The 20,659-nt window shown below is 32.5% G+C and overlaps 1 protein-coding gene across 4 annotated transcripts in view; it reads left to right on the top strand.

Moving 5' to 3' along the window:
- LOC108912459 overlaps window positions 1-20,659 on the top strand; it is a 122,793-nt gene that overhangs the window by 39,073 nt on the left and 63,061 nt on the right. For 3 of the 4 annotated variants that reach the window (XM_023455941.1, XM_023455942.1, XM_023455940.1), the window contains exons 13-14: window positions 2,714-2,746; window positions 7,364-7,396. In XM_023455941.1, coding sequence (XP_023311709.1) covers window positions 2,714-2,746; window positions 7,364-7,396 — 66 coding nt within the window. Of the gene's footprint in view, window positions 1-2,713; window positions 2,747-7,363; window positions 7,397-9,976; window positions 10,010-14,178; window positions 14,212-15,511; window positions 15,629-20,659 lie in introns of those variants that run through there. The other variant, XM_023455943.1, reaches the window with a different exon arrangement.

Below are 20,659 nucleotides of genomic sequence, written 5' to 3'. Positions count from 1 at the left end.
CTTTGAAGAAGACATCGTGATATGAGTTTTCTTTTAATTATTCAAAGATGCCTTTACTTAAAAATTTCAAACTTTGTATGATCAATAAACGGATACAAACCCGTCATTCGCTGTAATTATTTTTTTTTTGTTACAACCACCACAAGCGTATCAGTAGGGGGAGACAAACGGGTATTTTTTATTAAAAATGTTTTATTTTTTACTTTTTTTTTTGTATCCGACATCAAATTTGAAAAATTCAAGATAATTTTCATAAAAAATGTCCTCTTCTTTAAAATCGATATCATGAACCGTTTTCGAGAAAAATAAATTTAAACTTTTCGTGTTTCTATCATCATGTTTCATGTAATTTATGGTTCATGCACGACGGCTGCCCAGCTCATTTTAGTAGAGACGTTCGTCAGTTTCTCGACAATAACTATGACGACAAATGGATTGGAAGAGGTGGTCCAGTTAATTGGCCCCCAAGATCTCCAGATTTAAACCCCTGTGATTTTTGTATTTGGGGTTATTTAAAATCATTAGTCTATGCTATTACAATAGAAACCCGTAATCAGCTGTGGCAAAGAATTCAAAACGCTTGTAATGAAATTAGAAATAATGCAGGCATTTTTCCAAAAATTAGACGGTCTTTAGAGAAAAGAATGAATTTATGTATTGAGACAGATGGTCGTCATGTAGAGCATCTATTGTAAAATTAATTATCTTATTTATGTCGTTAATTATCTATATTTTTATTTTTTATTTTAATTTTATTTTATGTATTTAAATGTTAATTGTTGTTTTATACCCTCACGAAATAAAATTATTTTAAAATTTCCAAAACAATGTAAGCAACTTAATACTTACGACTTTTATTATCAGTATTTGTAAATTTTGTTGATTTTTCAAAGCCAACTTGATATTACAAATAAATCATTTTTAATAAAAATACCCGTTTGTCTCCCCCTACCGATACGCTTGTGGTGGTTGTAAAAAAAAATTAATTACAGCGAATGACGGGTTTGTATCCGTTTATTGATCATACAAAGTTTGAAATTTTTAAGTAAAGGCATCTTTGAATAATTAAAAGAAAACTCATATCACGATGTCTTCTTCAAAGGGCTGTAGCTCACTGCTTAGGGAGCATTTTCGGATTAAGGTAATTTGAGTTAAATCGACATAAAATAACCTCTAGTACCTGTAGTTTCCGTTTGGCAGAGAGTTTCTGGACACCCTATATGTCATTTAGAGCAAACGTAATTAAATGTAAACATGTAACGTGAATATGCCGGAGCATTTAACTGAAGCGCATAGAGCAAGGGCTATATCTAAATTAGAAGATAATTGGTCTTTGAGTGAAGTGGCTGCTGATTTAAATGTCAGTAAGAGTTCGGGAAGGTTTCCAGTGACGCGGAAGACAATGTCGAATTTATCCATAAGAATACCCTCTCTGTGTTACGCCACTAAAAAAAGTCTAATTTACTACGATAAAATTCAGATGAAATTTCCATAACTACCAAAATGCGTTCACATTTGGGTAGCGTCAACTGTACTACCGGTTTGATTCGACATTTCGATGCGATTCGACAATTCGATGCGATGCGATATCTCGATCTGATTCGATATTACGATTCGTTATTTCGATTCGATATTCCAATTCGATTTTTTCTGGAAATCGATTAATCGATTCAAAAATAAAATCGATTGGAATCGATATATCGATTTTTTGCCCAGGCCTAGACGTAGTTTTTCTTTACTTATATTAGAAATGTCGTTTTTCTGGCCACTTGTCACTTTTTTAATATTTTCAGTTCAAGCTTTATCTACAGAGAAGTCCATAATACACTCACAGATTTAAGTATGCAACAACTATTTTATTTGTGGCCAGAATTTGAATTTGTTTGAGGAGGTACAAAACCTCCTCAAACAAATTCAAATTTGACAGCTCTCTCGTAGATTTTTTGGTCGCAATAGTAGTCTGATACCACAAGAATAAATAACAACTTTATTCTTGTGTTGATACCATGCTAAAATCTTATTGCGGGATGGTGGAAAAAAAATTATCGAAATTGTTCATTATCGACCGCATGTATCAGTAGTAGTATACTTATTGAACATAAAAATTTTATCCTAATAAAATAGCTAGTAGAGCTTCTGTAGAGTCGGATTGTTTTATGCATTTGACTTTCGATAAGAGCCCCAACCCAACAAAATCGTTTTACATCAAAGTATCTTAAAAGTCTTTATACAGTTTCTTCATAATTGTCCGAGACATTAGGGAACATAGCCTCTCCTAAAACCAAGCAAAGTCCTTGTCACAAATTCATATAAGATGTAATTAAAAGTCCCATGTCATAATGTTTATGTCAATTATGGAATTTGGTAAGTTTAATACATTTAACATTATAAATTTTCTAAAATTTGGTCACCCAAATGTCAGCAGCGTTCTTTATTGGCTCGGACATTTATAAAGGAACTGTATATAATACGTATATTAATGTGTGAGATGAACTGACGAACGGAACAAATGATTGCGTTTTTTTTTGTGTATATAAAAACCAATTTGTAATTACGCTTAGTATAAATTATAGTTCGGTATTGTTACGGAAATTCGCTCCCATGATTACAATCCGTTAAATAGCCTGTCTCCTGTAAATATGCAATATTTTTGCCTGCTTGTAAAAATTTACTGCCTACATTGAAGTAATCAATCTTTCTATTTTGTTTTCAGGAGGAGCACTGACACAAACATTCGACACAACAAGTGAGTTATTATTAATTTTTAAACTTTACTATTCCTAGTAGGTACTGCATAATTGACAAAAATTATTGGAAAGGAATACAATAATGTATTCCATCAGCAAATGGTTTTCGTAGAACATATGTAATTTATTGCATTTTTCCGTTGAAATTGGAAAGCTTTTGAAAATGATTACATGTAACCGCTTAGTCGGCGTTACCATTCTTTTGTTGATTCCTATGACTTGCGCATTCATACTAGGAAATAATGCATTTGTGTGAGCAATTTCTATTATACATATGTTCATTTGGCGAACAACATATTTTAATTATTTATATCCTCAAACGATTTTATTATATCTTGTTCCGTTTCAAAATGTCTCCAAAATGCCATGTTGTAATAATATTATTTCTCCCTGTCGTAATTGTAATATCAATGATTAATAGAAGGTGCCTATAATAAATTAAAATTACTTGAATCACACCAAATTCCGCATTACTGTACTGCACTGTTGGGCAATTTGTCAACCAATTTACAACAGCAGAGATTTATTGCCCAGTGGTCCAATGCAGCTGTGTTTGTATTTTTTGCCCACGCTCGCATTCTTCAACTGGGCGTATACATTTCTACCACCTCCACGTATAGTTCGACCAGATCTGTACATGGGTATGGTTAAATAAACATGGGAACAAGTTTTTCAAATATTTCAATGTACATACTGTCAACCTCTTGGTTCTTCAATTGATATCGGAAAGAGTATACCATCAATAAGCCTGACACCATGCTAAAACAGTATTGCGGGATGGTGGAAAAATAATCATTTCATTGAACAGAAAAATTTGATCATGTAATAAAAATACCCAATACAGTCCTGTGGTAGTCGGTTTGTTTTATAGATTTGACTTTCGATCAGAACCTCAACCCAACAAAATCGCTTCACATCGAAGTATTTTAAATTTCTCTATATCGGGGTGTCCCGGTACTTCGTCCCGTCGTTAACAAGTTACGGGCCATTAAAGTTGAAGTTAAAAAGTTTTTTTATTTACAATCTCTAAACAATTAACTTCAGCATGATACAAATTTGTTGATCGATAACACATGCGCACAGCTTGTTTTTGATGTTGTAAGTGAAACTTCATTATGCCCAGAACGCCAGGGACGGACTATGCTCAATGATTAACAACCCAGAATTTTTGCATAGATCACGATCGCAATTTGCCTGTATTAAAAATAAGTTCCCTGAATAATTTGCCAACGATAATACCCTCTTGCTTCAACTCGGTAAAATTAACAGTTTAGGAAATATTTGTGATTTTATGTCACATGCACATCGAGCCATTCCACCATTTTTTTTTAATTTTTAATTGGACATAAATACTATGTTACAATCGTACATATTTTTAAAATAAGAGCCTAGAAAATCTTACTATCTGCTAATGCAATTTTCATTAACAAAATTTGACAAACACACTTTACACATAACAAAAACTAGAAAAACAAAACAAGAATAAGTTTAAGTTAAAAAATAATTTAAAAGAAAGAAAACTATCAAAATACATTTTCAATATGGACACCTTCCACCTCCACACACATCCTAACGCTACGAATGTTATTTGTTTGTACACGAAAAAGGGTAATACTTTAATAGGTCCATATGTTTTTGAGGAACGTCTGAATGGACATCGATATTTGAAGTTTTTGCAAAATAATTTTCAGCTACGATTAGACGATGTTCGAAGAAACGTTTGGTTCATGCACGATGGGGCTCCACCCATTTCAATATTGATGTACGAAGTAATATATCCATTGTGTTTAATAATAAATGGACTGGGAGAGGAGGCCCAATTTCATGGCCACCACGTCCTCCAGACCTTAACCCGATGGACTTCTTCCGTCGGGAAGTTTCGTGTACGCAACCCTAGTACAGACAAAGAATGTATTGCTAAAAAGAATTAATTTCCATTGTGATAATATTAGACATACCCCAGAAATGCTTTTTTGTGTACAAACAAATAACATTCGTAGACTTAGGAAGCGTGTGGAGGAAAGTTCTGATATTGAAAATTTATTTTGATAGTTTTCTTTCTTTTAAATCATTTTTTTAACTTAAACTTATTCTTGTTTTGTTTTCCTATTTTGTGTTATGTGTGTTTGTCAAATTTTGTTAGTGAAAATTGCATTAGCAGATAGTAAGATTTTCTAGGCTCTTTTGTTAAAAATATATACGGTTCTAACATAGTCGTTATATCCAATTAAAAATTAAAAACATAAAATGGTGGAGGCGCCGCTCGATGTGCGCTGTGACATACAATCACAAATATTTCCTAAACTGTTAATTTTACCGAGTTGAACCAAGAGGGTATTATCGTTGGCAAATTCTTCAGGGAACTTATTTTTGATATAAGCAGATTGCGATCGTCATCTGTGCAAAACTGTGCGTTCTGGGTTGTTAACCATTGGGCATAGTCCGTCCCTGGTGTTCTGGGCATATTGAAGTTTCACTTATAATATCAAAAACAAGCTGTAGGCATGTGTTATCGATCACCAAATTTGCATCATGCTGAAGTTAATAATTTAGAGATTGTAAATGAAAGTAGTTTTTTAATTTTCACATTTAAGGGGCCGTAACATGTTAACGAAGGCCCGTACGAAAAAAATATATATGAAGAACTGATATTATTTTGTACCTCATCCATTTGTACTCGACTTTTTTATCCCGGTAACACCCTGTATAATATACAGGGTGTTTTTAAATGAAGTAGCAAAAATGGTACCAGTGAATGTAGAGCCAAAAATAAGAGGATTGAAGTAAAAATACCTTATATAAAGGTTGCACCCCTGAGGCGATATATCCTCTTAAAGGAAGGGATTGAAATTCACATTTTAATTTTTTTCTTTAACATGAGGAATGCTAGAGACACGAAACTTGGTATGAGCATCCTACTAATAAAGTGACAACTTTTCAATATTTGTTCGATCATTGGCGTATTTTATAAAGGAGTGAAACAGCCAACCCCATTGCAATGTTTTATTAGAATTTTTTTATATGAGGCAAATAATTTATTTAAAAATATTTATTGGGAATACTGATCTATTGCGCAACTTTTTTACCGCTTGTAATTTTTCGATAAAGCCGATAGTTTTCTAGTAAAAAAAAAATTAGATGCGTCATCGTTCAATAAAGGGGTAATTGCGAAAATTTGTAAAAATAAAGTAGGCGGATGTCATAACAAATAAATTGTTATTTATCATATTAATAAATTGACACTTTTTGTCAATAAGCTGGTAATTTAATAATAACATTAAGAATAATTTGATATTAATTAATGAAAAATGTTTGATAACTTACGACTATGGGACATGTACTACATAAAGTTATTTATCTGAAATAAAATTTAATACAAGCGAAAAACAAGAAATGCAAAATTAAATTTAAATAATATTCTCGAAATAATTTCCATTTTGTTGCAAGCATAACCTAATACGTCTGTTGAAGTTATAAACGCACTCGCACAAACCATTCTTGGTTATTGCGAAGGTCATCTGCTGCCTGAAATATTCTTAAGCGTAGTTCTTCTAAGGAGGCAACAGGAGTGGAATAAACAATACTTTTTATGTGTCTCCACAAAAAGAAATTCGTAGGCGTTAGGTCAGGTGAACGTGCAGGCCAACAAACATGGGCAACACGACCACGACCAATTCAGCGATTCGGGTAATTTAAATTTAATCATTCTCTAACGGCAAGTGTACTATGTGCAGGCGCCCCATCGTGCATATATCACATCACCTGACGTGTAGTTCAAAAATCTAAGATATTCGGCCACTCCAAGCCTGTGTGGAAGAATAAAAGGACCTACTAGACTACTAGTGTATTTCCTATAATTCCCATCCAAACGTTTAAACTGAAATTATGTTGACATCTTGAAACAAATATTTCATGAGTATTTTCTTCCGACCATAAATGAATATTATGAAGGTTTACTGCACCTACTCTAGGAAAATTTGCTTCATGGGTGAAAAGTGTATTCATTAGGAAATTTATGTCATGCCTGGAAATATTAATGTACCATTGACAAAAATCCACGCGATTAGGTAAATCAGGATCATTCAATTCCTGTGAAAGTGTTATAAAAGATTTTCATGAGCTACATTCCACACACGACTGTGAAAAACTTGCAGTTACCTTCTTTCCACCGAGGCCAATGTTTGTCTATGAGGAATCGGTCGGTTTGGATATCTTTGGTGGTATAATCTTACTGCAACGTTAATATTTTTTCTGAATACACTTATTGAAAGCATGTCGACATATTCGTCATTGGTATAAATATTATTTGGCATAAATATTCTGATAATAAATTAATCAATTGATACTACTTAATGGTTGGAAATTTCTAATAAAATATTGCAATGGGGTTACACCGAAGTGTAAAATTATTATTATATTATGATTACCTTTTATTAAATTTTTTTGTGAATATAGATACCAATTTGTAATTACGCTTAATATGAATTATAGTTCTGCATTGTTACCGAAATTCTCTCTTTGATTATAATTCTCTAAATAGCTAAAAATGCAATATTTTTGTCTATTTATAAAAATTTCCTGTCTACGCTGAAATAATCTTTTTTTTTTGCTTTCAGGAGGAGCAGTGACACAAATTATCCACACACAAGGTGAGTTATTGTTAATTTTTCAATTTTAGAAGTCCTAGTAGGTACTGCAAAATTGATTGAAATTATTGGAAAGGAACACAATAACGTATTCCATCATTCATTTATTTCATAAGCACTTACCTCGGAATGAGCAAATCGTCTTCGCAGAACGTATGTAATTTGTGGCGTTTTTCCGTTCAAATTTGAAGACGTTGTTGGTGTTAACGATTACATATAACCACTTAGTCGGCGTTACCATTCTTTTGTTGATTCCTATGACTTGCGTATTCGTACTAGGAAATAATGCATTTGTATGAGCAAAAATGAGACGATTTCATATTCCTGTGTGGGGGACGAACGCTTACATTCTTGTAATTGAATTGATAGTAATAACAGGGTGTCCTCGAAGTTGTCCTAGTTGCTCTTAATGGACTTATCACCCCTTTTAAATATCAAATCATTTTATGTTACCATCTCGTTTTACTATCCACGAACGAAACATAAAATTTATCATCTTCAAAAAAAAATAAACGAAAATGCAATTTTTTATACAATGTATAACATTGAATAGAAGTCACATTTATAGGCAGGCTACATTTCACGTAGAAACATATAAGTTTATTTTTTTAAATTCCGTCGAGAACACAGAACTTTTTTAACCTTTTTTTTTCATAATTTTCATACCCTGTCGCTGATTAAACAACCTCGCACGTTAGTAACATTTGGGTACTGCGGTATGCATTATTGTCAAGTTTTTAGGAGAAAGCAAATTTTCACACCACCCGCTTAAGGCCCTCCCATCCCACATACACGAAATTTTTTATTTTTTTTAAAAGATACCTACCTACACACTACAAAACAGTACAAGTTATCTAACAGAAAACTCCAAACAGTAATAATTAAATAATGATAAATGAAATACACAAAAATAAGTAAATGTTTGCTCACCTGATTTTTACAGCATTTACTCAAAATTTCCTTCATTGGTGTCCAAACACGCCTCAATAAATTTGAGTCAAAACTCGTTGCATTTCCTGTATACGACTCGCAAACGACGATAAATAAATACGATCTACGAAAAAAAAGTTAAATAAAAACTTTTTGGTTTTGAGTTACAAGTCTTCAATGTTGTCAAAAATAAAATTAATTTTATTAATAACTTCATAACCCTTTTACCGATCGCGTTAAAATGTGGAACAGTTATTTGAACTATTATGGCCTATTATTTGTTGAAGCTTTTGTCAAATCGATGTACTGGGTGATAGTTTTCTCCGGTTACCTCTCCCTTTTAGCGGTCAAAACTTTTACAGTGGTCGTATTTTTTTGAAACGGGCAGTAACATTGAAAAGGTCGTTTCATTTAAAAAAAAAATATTGAGAAAATTGCCTACAGAAAGCCATTCTTGAGAAAAATGGCATTATTTTCATGTCTGTACGTTTCGGTTTGCGTAGCTATATCACAAATTTAAAACTTAGAGTTCAGTAGCTGATGAAAACAAGGATATTGATTGCTGTGGCTATCAGGTAGGTAATGTCGTTATTGTCGTGTTTCTTTAGGATTTTTTTCGGATCACTCCACACATGCAAATTATGAAGTGTATCAAGACAATTAAATGTATGAAAACTAATGTTCACAAAACTTAAGAAAAGCAACTTCTTCAGCCATTTCACGGTCAATAGCCGCACGGTTTAAGGCGTCAGTACTTAAATCGATGTGTCGATCTGCCCGGGTTTCGAATCCCGCGGCCGATAGACCGTAGATTAGCTATGCTTGTGCGGAGGATTGGCACCCTACGTGCAGGTATGGTAGGGTGGAAGAATGTTGGCTTGGGTCAATGTAAGACACCGGTTGGCATTTGACCTAATTTGAGCTAATATTTTTTTATTATCTATTTAGTTTAATTACAGTCCGGAATGACATATTTTCATTATTTATATAATTCAAAATAGCTTACATTATTTATTTTAAAATTTTTTACACATCACAAAAATGACATTGATTTATAATTCAAACTGCCGCTTTTTATCTCCCCTCACTACATAAGGGACATATGGAACACTAGCGCCCTCTTATTTTTGTAAGATTTTTGTTTACATGGAGTTCGGGCTCCTTGTGTAGTCTCCATGCAATCAACATCTTGTTTTCATCGCCTACTGAACACGGAAGTTTTAAATCCGTGACATTGCTACGCAAACCGAAATATATAAACCTGCAAATAATGCAATTTTTCTCAAGAATGGCTTTGTGTAGGGGTATACAGGCCGCCGGAGAGGTCGCTTGCGTAGTGTGTAGCCGGCTTAAGATGAACTGAGACCGAAAGAAATCACGAACTGCGACGTAAATCCTGATGCATCCGCTATCTCAGCGTTTTATTTACTCACCGAAGTGTCAAATTATTATTTATTTCTTTTTTTTATGTATATGAAAACCAATTTGTAATTACGCTTAGTTTGAACTGTAGTTCTGTATTGTTACTGTAATTCTCTCCTCTGACTATAATTCGTTAAAGAGCCTACCTCTTCTAAATATGCAATATTTTTGTCTACTTATAAAAATTTATTGTCTACATTGAATTAATCAATCTTTCTTTTTTGCTTTCAGGAGGAAAACATACACAAACAATCGATACAACACGTGAGTAATAATTTTTAAACTTTAGTATTTAGTTCATTGAAATGTTACATTTTGTTGGGCTTAGCGTGCAAAAGTCAGAGCACGCAATTTTATTTTTTAGATGTCAAGAGGGGGTTAGTGTAAAGTTAAATCCATGTGTGTGGGGTCGCAACCCTTGTGCATCGGCCGCCATCTTGTAAAAAGGGCTGCGAATGGTTTTTATACTACTACTTACTATATCGGGCAAACTATTCGTCGCACAGAAAATTTGTAAACACATTTTTTGTTGCAAATTAAATTCTCTACAAATTTGGTTTCATAACATTTAGTCGTAAAACCAAAATTAACAAAGTCATTAACGAATATTGATAAAAATTTGGGAACAAATTTTCTTTTGGTCGTTATAACTTTTTTTCTGGTCATTTTACAAAAAAAAATACATCAGATCATTTTGATAGAGGTGTTTTCAAGGAATAATTTCCATTACAAACTTTTCCAAATTTGATTTATTTATTAGGGTTTTGCAGCGATGCGAAACTTACACTATTCTCCAGTACTAGTAAGTATACATTAATATGAATGATTAGGCATAGTTTTCTCTCATTATTTTTATAAGAAACATTTTAATGATTGACATTGCAATATTGTTAATTAGTTATTGAGTCTTCTCCCCCACCCCCTACGAGGTAGAGTCTGGTAGCGCGTTTTTTTTACGTCGTATCTCTAGTAGGCAGAATCCACGGACATTTTCTAGCTGACATAATAATTAGTGTAATTAAAAATATCGAAATATATTTCCCAATCTACTGTGTCCTCAGTCTCTTTGATGGGCCAGGCTGCGACTCAGGATCTGGTTGAGCTTCCGATATTGAATTGTTGAGGAAGGATGAAGAATGAAGTGGTGTCATTGTTGGCAGTTCATCTTCAAAATCATTCTCCTCGATTAATTTTGATATCTCCATTATGTTGCTGCCAGAACAATTCAGGCACACTGTAGAACATTTGAGGCCTGCCTTCCGACATCCACACATTGCTCCATAGTTTCCTTTGCATCGGCAGAATATCAACTTTAGAAGCTCAGGAGGTGCTGGAGGTTTTGAACTTTGAACAGGCATCAATATTTGTCCATACTTTTTCCAGACCCAGTCTTGAGGGTCGTTGTAATTCCCGAGCCACGACTGGACCTGATGATACTCGGAGGCTGTGCAAGCGGGCTGTGAAAACAAATTAATTGTATTCTTTGCCACTGACTTGGCGAATCGTTTATATCTAAGACTGTCAAGAGAATCATCATCTTTATTGCCACCATATAAAGAGATGAAAAAACGTTCGCCAACAGCAGTGAGCAAAGTAGGGTTGACTATCTCATTGTGGAATAACGCTTTTCCACTAGCTAACTCAGGACGTGTCTCCAGGGTTGTGAAAAATTTCATTTTACCGATGTTGTAAGCTGCTGAAGTCGTGTCACATCCTGAGAAGGTATGGAGAAACAACAGATCATCCACAATGACGTCTCCGTACATAAAACTTGACGGACAATATAATTGTTCGGCTGTACGTCCTTTTGATGGTTTAAAAAAAAATACATTTGAATGTGTTCTTCCAAATGCTGTGAGCAAGACAAGAATGTCGTATCTTCAGCGACAATAGTGATTGAGTCGAACGATTGGGATGTAGCAAGAGTGGAGCGAACGATGAGGGTATCTGCATCTGATTATGCTTGGTCGACACTGAAACCCGCCTCTTGTCCACAAAATTCAAAATAGTGTCCATAAAACTCAAAATACTTTTAACAATTAAATACGTCACGCACGTGGTAGCACAACTGGAAGAAAACTTTGAAGGACACCTCCTATGCCTAATCATTCATATTAATATATACTTACTAGTACTGGAGAATAGTGTAAGATTCGCATCGCTGTAAAACCCTAATAAATATTAAATAAATCAAATTTGAAAAAAAGTTTATAATGGAAATTATTCCTTGAAAACCCCTCTATCAAAATGCTCTGATGTAATTTTTTTGTAAAATGACCAGAAAAAAAGTTATAACGACCAAAAAAACAAAAAACCTCAAATTTTGACTTTTGACTCCGAATAACTTTTTTAGCACACATGGGATCGGTGGGGACTTTTGACACTTTATTTGTAATGGTGTACCCAAGGTCTCCACCAAAATTTAGCTCTGTCGGAATTTTCGTTATTTGACCACTATTTTTATGACTAATTTGACCGGTCTACCTATGCTATTGCATTTTTTCAATGAAAAAATTTGTTTACGTACATATTTCAACACTGAATATGAATATATTTAGTTATAGTTATTACAGTTATTAAAATTATTTTTGTTAAACAAATTAATTTTTTTTTATTTGGAAATTAATTTTTTTGTTAAATACAGATAAAATTAACAAAAAATACTTCTTTAAAATTATAATTTTTGAAAAAAACTAAATTGCAAATTGATAAATGTAATCTAATTGTTTAAAAATAAAAAAAGACTGTTAACTTTAAAAATTTACTAATCAATCGATTTCAATTTTTCAACCATTTGAAAAGTTGAGCGGTATCTTCTATGTGAAAAAATTTTCAAGTATCTAGACGCTTTATTTGAGGCTGTGCAACATTTTGAAAATTCGAAAAATTTTTATCAATTTTTTTTTTTTTTTTAATTATTTTGCGAAAACTATCTAACCGATTTTAATGAAATTTATTGTGTTGTTTTATTATACTCTCAGGTTTTTTTTACCAAAATTAGAATGCCCTCGGAGCAATTAAAATATTTTAAAAAGATTATCCAAAAAACTTGATTATTTTACCTTTTGCAACATTGTTAATAAATTTAAACATTTTTAACTTACAGTATGTTGTGCAAAATTAAATTCTAAAATTTTTTCCTCTTCAATATTCTTCCAAAGTGCATAGGTTCCAAGATATAAGTAAAAAACTAAGATAAAATAGATATTTTTAAACAATTTTTAACATTTTTGCAATTTTGAAAATGTTCCGGACCTCGCCCAGATCTAGGGATCTACACTTTTATTATGTGAGTTGTACTGAAGGTAATCCAGAAAAAAATTGCTTGCCCCCTCTCACATCCACCTCAAAACAGATCCACCCTAATCTATAGATATACAGGGTCGGAAAGTCCCCATGGTTCATCGGCCGTTACGTGAGAGCGATAAAGTAAGTCATAGAAATCCGTGCGATAGAGAAAGATGGCTATAATGAAGGCGTCTAATAGTCACCGCCCATTTTGCCCTTCCACAAATAAGATCCACTTCTTATTTCCAGTCTCATTCATTCTCAGTCATTCTCAGTTTGTTGCCCGTTTGCGGTATGGTATTATATTTTGGGGTTCCTTTAGTTATATTAACAGAATATTTAAAATACAAACAAAAAGCTATTAGACTCATAGTTGGTGCATCACAAAGAACATCGTGTAAAGAGTATCTTAAAGAGCTAAAACTGTAACTCTGTCATTATCTGAGAAGAATCCTATCTGTGTTGGTACTGTGTTATATAATAAGTTTCCTCTGAAATAAAATGCAGTTGTTTAAAAAAAACTTGAAAAAAATATCTGTTTGATAACGTTTTTTATAGCACTCATGAATTTCTTGGATATGTGTAAGTTGTTATAATTGTACCCATGATCATAGTAAGTGTTCTATTTATTCGTTTTCTCTGTTTTAAATATTTCTTTTAATGAATTGTTAATTTTCTTTATTATTTTAATTCACATTTTTAATATAATATGTGCATACAACCGATTATTGACGCTGTTGTAATATTTGTATTATTTCATTATTATTATTTTATTAAGAAACCCAATCCAACAAAATCGCTTTACATCAAGGTATTTTAAATTTCTTTATGTATAATATTGTATTAATGCGTGAGATGAACTGACGAAACTACAACGTAAACCTGATGCCCCCTATCTCAGCGTCTTATTTACTCACCGAAGTGTGAAATTATTATGACTGTTTTATTTATTTTTTTTTTGTTTATAAAAACCAATTTGTAATTCCGATTAGTGTGAATTATAGTTCTGTACTGTCACTGATATTCTCTCCTCTGATTATAATTCATTAAATATCCTACCTTTTCTAAATATTCAATATTTTTGCCAAGTTATAAAAATTTACTGTTTACGTTGAATTAATCAATCTTTCTTTTTTTACTTTCAGGAGGACCACTGTCGCAAATAATCGACATAAATAGTGAGTTATTAATTTTTAAATTTTAATATTCCTAGTACTACATAATAATTGACAGAAATTGTTGGAAGGGAACACAATCATCCCTCTTACATACAAAAAAATTTTTGGTTGGACAGGGGACTCTTACAAATAAAATTAAAAAAAAAATCAAAAAGGGCAGTTCGAAAATGATTTCAAAATACACTTCTGCACGGTACTGGAAATTGGTATACACTGATAACATTTGTCCGAAACATTTTTTTATAAAAGCCGGATTAAAAAAAATGAGACACCTTGTATAATCAGGGTTTTACAAAATAGTCGTGTTTAGTTCTTTTTTGAAAACATAACTAATTAGATTTTAATTCAATACTAACATTTAGTTTTTAAACTTCATAATACTATAACTTTAAAAAAAATTAAAATTTTGAGGAAAATAAGGAAAAACCTGTTTGTATTTGTCAGTTGATTATGAAGAAAATATATTTTGTACAAATATATGCAATACTTTTGGAGATTTGAGTGGAGGCTGTCCTTATTTCAATTATTTATTTTGCAAATTTGGTTCGAAATTTTATCATCATGAGAGTTATCTACGTGGTCTGAGAACTAGTACAGCTCCTATGCCTCATTTTCAAAATATACCGTTTTCAATTTTCGCCAGCCGCCACTGATGGGTCTCCAGAAAGAGATCATTCCAAGTAAGTTCCCTGTCTGGGCAATAAACTCAATTACCGTGTTGTCACTTGACAATTTAGTGCCAGGAATGTATTTTGCTTACACTGAAACAAAAAATTGTTACTCAAACTCAGTTGTTTAATTCAACTCAAGAATGATATAAAAATTTTAGTTAGTATATATTATTATTATAGTATACATATAATCATACTAATTTTGTGCAATGTTGCTTTCTGTATGTGGAATGAGGCAAATTTAACGTCGGACCAGAAAGGGTGCGAAAGTTTTTCATACGAACGTTTTCTAAAAATGCTGCCTCTTCGAGATACACGATGATGAAGTAAAAACATGTCCCAATCAACGGAAATTTACAACATAACATAATTTTTCCACAGTTGAAAAGATTTTCACAACTTGGTGGAACATCCAGTAAGTTTACTATGTACTTTAATGTAAAATAAAAAAAATCGAATTTGCTCTGAAACTGTGATAGATATCAGATAATGCCAATAGATATTTTTTATTTTTGAAAAATGTTCATAATTTTTACTGATACGTTTTTTCATTAAATTAGTTATCATGTACCTATCTGTAGGTATAACAAACTTTCTGAATTAATTTTTTGTTATTCTAATTGTTTTAGATCTGCCATGACAATGCTATTTGAAGTGCCAGTGGCCTGTGGAACAACCTATTTTATCCTATCTAATATTACAAAAAAATATGTTTATTTTAAAATTTGTGTAATTTGCAAATTGTATATCATATCAAATAAATAAATATCGCAATGTCAAAATAATATTATTTATATATTTAGTCAGTTGTCAGGGCACTCGAAGAGAACGAACATTACACAACAATCAGAGATAAGAAATAAGAAGTGTTAGTGCTAAAATAGTGTAGTTTAAGTTAATAATTTTAGTATTTATTGAACAATCCAATAACATAAAAAATAAGTGGTCAATAAGATTAGTGTTCTAGAAAAGCAATTAAATATACTTGAGTGACTATGAGTGTAACTAGTGGGGGAGACCCCCCCGACATAGAAGGATCTCCACCACACTCAATGGTAAATAACGACAACTCAGACATGGATTCTCCAAGAACTAGTAATACGGACAATATACAAATTACGACTAAGTCGCAAGATGTACATAAATACAACAGATACGACTCTGGACCTTACCAAGTATATACAGGGTATCCCAACGAAAATTTGACCCCCCCTATAATTGGAAAACCGAATAATATTTCAAAATTCGCAGAAACCCGTCGATTTTTGTTCTTGGGGGGAGCTTTTTTGACAGTCAAGCCAACTCGATATGTTCATCCCCCTAATGCCTAGCAACCCCAACTTAAAAATTTCAAATGCAACTACCCCACTTGTGAAAGCTGAAGCAAATAATAAATCAGATTTATTTGATGAATTGCTCAAAATGACCCCCGTTAACTTCCAAACAATAATACAGTCTGTTTTCAAATTCTGTTCGAACATTATTAAAGACATCCGCAGTTATTAATCGGCATTCTTCTACAATTCTCTGACGTAGCACTTGCAATGTTTCCGGCTGAGTGGCGTACACTCGTGATTTTAAATGACCCCACAGAAAAAAGTCCAAAGGGGACAGATCCGGAGATCTTGGTGGCCATTCGACGGGACCTCTTCTGCCAATCCAATGCCCCGGGAAATGGTCATCCAAAAATTGTCGCACAGCAGCAGCATAGTGCGGGGGCGCACCATCTTGTTGGAAGGTTATTTCATTTTCTAGTAAATTGTCGTCACTTTCTAAAATCTCTGTTATCCTAGGATCAATTGTACTTTCCAATAATTCTAGATAGGTGTTTCCATCGAGATTACCTTGGATGAAAAATGGTCCAACAAGATGGTCGCCCAAAATGCCTGCCCAAACATTCAATTTTTGAGGTGTCTGAGTATGAAATTCCCTGATTAAATGCGGATTAGTATCACTCCAATAACGACAATTGTGTCTATTCACTTCGCCATTCAACATAAATGTGCATTCGTCGGAGAAACATGTATTGTAGAGAAGATTTGGATTCAGTAGAAGTTGTTCACTAAAGTATTCGCAAAATTGGTTACGGCGATCAAAGTCATCTTCATGTAACTCTTGAACCAGCGTCATCTTAAATGGATGAAACTTGTGTTTTTTCAAAATTCGATGAACACTGGAACGGGATACGCCAGAAGCTTGAGACACAGTTGTAATCGATTGCTTATTATCCATCTGTACATGACCCAAAACTGCCACTTCAACTGCTTCATTTCGAACTGGCCCAATTACTTCACGTTTCTTGTTTAAAAGCGAACCTGTTGCAACAAATTTGTCAATCAGGTGTTTAACGTACTGGTGGTTTACATTTTTTTCAGGATGATTGGCATTAAAAATTCGTGCTGTAGCTTTAGCGCAATCGTGATTTCGATAATAAATTGCAACAATTTCTACTCTTTCCGCGATAGAATAAACCATTTCGAACACACGTTAATACTTTCAATAACGGCTGAAACTAACGATTTCTTGGTCACAAGCAAAAAACACCGACTTTTTTTGTAGTACTGATTTTTTGTTATTTTGAAAAGGTCTGAATTCCTATAAACTTAAGTATCTTCTACTAATAACTATTTTAGTATCTAGTTTTATTTGCTTCAGCTTTTTTATTTCATTTCTGACTTTTTTGTAAACTGATAGACACATCAATAACAATTAGGTAATGCGGTCATGTGTAGTAGATGAAAAACTTATTAGTGGTGGGCATTTGTGTAGAAATTACTACGCGTAAGTTGGTTTGTCATCTTTTCGTTTGTAACCAATAATTCTGTCAAATCTCAACCGATTTCTAAAAACGGTACGTCACTGTATTCGCAATGAAAAGGGCTTTAAAATGATGTGCCACAAGTGGGGTAGTTGCATTTGAAATTTTTAAGTTGGGGTTGCTAGGCATTAGGAGGATGAACATATCAAGTTGGCTTGACTGTCAAAAACGCTCCCTCCAAGAACAAAAATCGACGGGTCTCGGCGAATTTTGAAATATTATTCGGTTTTCCAATTATAGGGGGGGTCAAATTTTCGTTGGGATACCCTGTATATTCTGAAAATTTCAAAGGTAAACTAAACGCCCTTAAGGTAGGTGACATCATATTAACAAACTGGCCAACACTAGACAATAAAATTAAAAGTATAGACGCCATATAATATTCTGCTGTATGTGGCTGATAACAAACAAAATTTCTACAGTTATTTGAGATGGAATTAAATGCTTAGTAGGGATAATATAAGTTAAAAAGATTAGTAACTAATAAAAGATTGGAATATAGAAAATATAAATTTTTTAATATCAACATCAACATCCTTTTGAGAACAATGCATTCCCAGATATCCCTTCCCTTTTTTTGTTGTTTTTACCACCCAAATTTAAATTTTAAGTCTATCGCCCCGAAACACCCTGTAGAGTAAATAACACAACTTACAAAAACCATTCTAGCTGGAACAACATTCACAATTTGGAATATTTCCTTTAGAGTAAGTTGAAACCTCTCGTATTTTTTTTATAATTTCCACACTTCTTTTACATTGCGACATCAAAACAATATAATAACACGTCGCAAAGCAATATAAAAGTAATCTTTTTTGTTTTTACGGAATTGTTTTCCATTGCAGTTTAGCTCTCTACCTTTCCATTAGTTTGAAAAGCTAATAGGCAACATTGATAAGCACGCACATACAATGGAGTTTGGGAGCACAGTAGCGGCGTAGACAAATGTTTCAGTGCTATTTAAAAAATGAATCTTGACTATTTAATTAAAAAAAGTAATGTTAGTTTAGTATAAGAGCGACCACGTACTATTATTTTTTACGTTTTTATTTTTTCTGTATTTTTTCCAGTGAATGAAAAATATTGAGACTATTAATAAAAAAAATTATCTCTTATCAAACATATTAGATATTAAGGTTTATAATCACAACTTTTCTTAAACAGCGTAATTTCACTAACTACTCTTACTGGTTGGTTTAAATAAGCCTCTTTGTTAGCTAGAGAAAACCCTAGAGAAAAAGAGCTACCAGGGCTTCTAAATATACCCATTTGTGGTGAACTTGAAGGGACTCTATATATTAGCTAACAATGTCTATTAAATAAGAGATGCATAACTATTAACTACATTATATTCTTTAGTAAAATTTAAAGTGCATAAAAAATAATTCTATTTCAATTTAAGATGGTTCAGAAATAATATATGGTGTATCTACATTTTCCTCATAATGTTTATATCACTATGTTTTACATATTTTTTCCAAAAATAAGAACAGAGAGTAAATAATATATACTAGCATAACAATGTCACTGATTAATTAATTATTTTTGCAAACTAAAAAAAACAGAAAAATAAGTAAAATAACAATACCCAACGTCCTTATACATTATGTTTGTTCCAAACATTTAATGTCCCATTTAATATTTTCAAGTTGATATTGATTTTGTTGTTTGAAACTTATAGGCTATTGATTATATCCAAAAAAGCAGGGTTAATAGTATATTATTCAACGAGCGTATAATGATGGGTATTATTCACGAGGTGAAGTTTACGGCCACGAGCCGCAGGCGAGTGGCCTAAATCACCGTGTTGATAATAGCCATTATACGGGAGTAGAATATTATACTTTATCCACGACTACTAAATATTTTTGTTGAAGTTTTTTTTTTGTTTTTAGTTCGTTTTTTAACACAATTTAACACAAAATATCAAAACACTGAGAAATCTATGCACACAAACAATAATGTTGACAGGTTTGAGTCAAATTTGTTTTGTTTTAAAAGTTACTTAGATTTATGAAATGTTTAGAAAAACATGGTATGTTAAGAAACAGATATACAACTCGCACAAGCGAAGTCGCTGATGGCTCAGTGTAGATGCTCCTTCCCTTCCAACCGCGGGTACTGGGTTCGAATCTGGTCTAGGAAAATTCACTTTTTTAATTTTTTTTTTATATATGTACAGCACTGAATTGAAAATATTTAGTGGTTTACACGATAAAATTTTAAAAACCGATTGATTGTAGCAGAACAATATAATATAGCTAAATCAAGGAAGCATCTGACAGTAGTGATTAATGACTCATTAATCACTGCCGTGATTAATGGGTATTAATAAGGTCGAGCAAACAGACGTATAATGGGTACATTATACAATAGTCGTGGATAAAAGACGTTTAAGCAATTTTATTGCATAATTCGTTCAAAGGGTCATTTTAGATTAAAAAACCACGGAGTGCTACTAAATTAGCGGGTGGAAATTGGAGATAAAGATGAAAATGCACCCTTTTCAGTTTTTTAATTGTAGGTCGAAAACTAAGCAAAATTTCAATATAGTTCATAGGAAAAATTATTTAGAGAATTGAATTTCCTATCGAAATGGTCTGTTTAAAAAATTTTAAAGGAAAATTTTATGCAAAAATTCGTTAATAAACTATTTGAAAAAAGCAAAAAATTCGATTTTTTGATTTTTTTTTACTTTTTTGCATCTAGTTTTTTTTGAGTAAATATAGGCATTGCTTCATAGAAAAAAAAGCAGATAAAATTTCCTTCAAAGTAAGAAATTGTAAGTATTTTTGGATGAAAATTGACTGACATATGGCCGCTCAATTCGAATTTCATTTTTATTTTCATTTTCATTAAAAATGAAAAAACCGCGGGGTGCTTGCTATTAAATTAGAGGGTTGAAATTGAAGATAGGGGTGAAAATGCACTTTTGCAGTTTTTTAAATATAGCACGAAA

This window comes from Anoplophora glabripennis, unplaced genomic scaffold, assembly GCF_000390285.2.
Source record: "Anoplophora glabripennis isolate ALB-LARVAE unplaced genomic scaffold, Agla_2.0 scaffold35, whole genome shotgun sequence".
In the NCBI taxonomy this organism is placed as follows: Eukaryota; Metazoa; Arthropoda; class Insecta; order Coleoptera; family Cerambycidae; genus Anoplophora; species Anoplophora glabripennis.
Note: the sequence above shows the minus strand (reverse complement) of the source record. Positions and strands in the feature narration are given on the sequence as shown.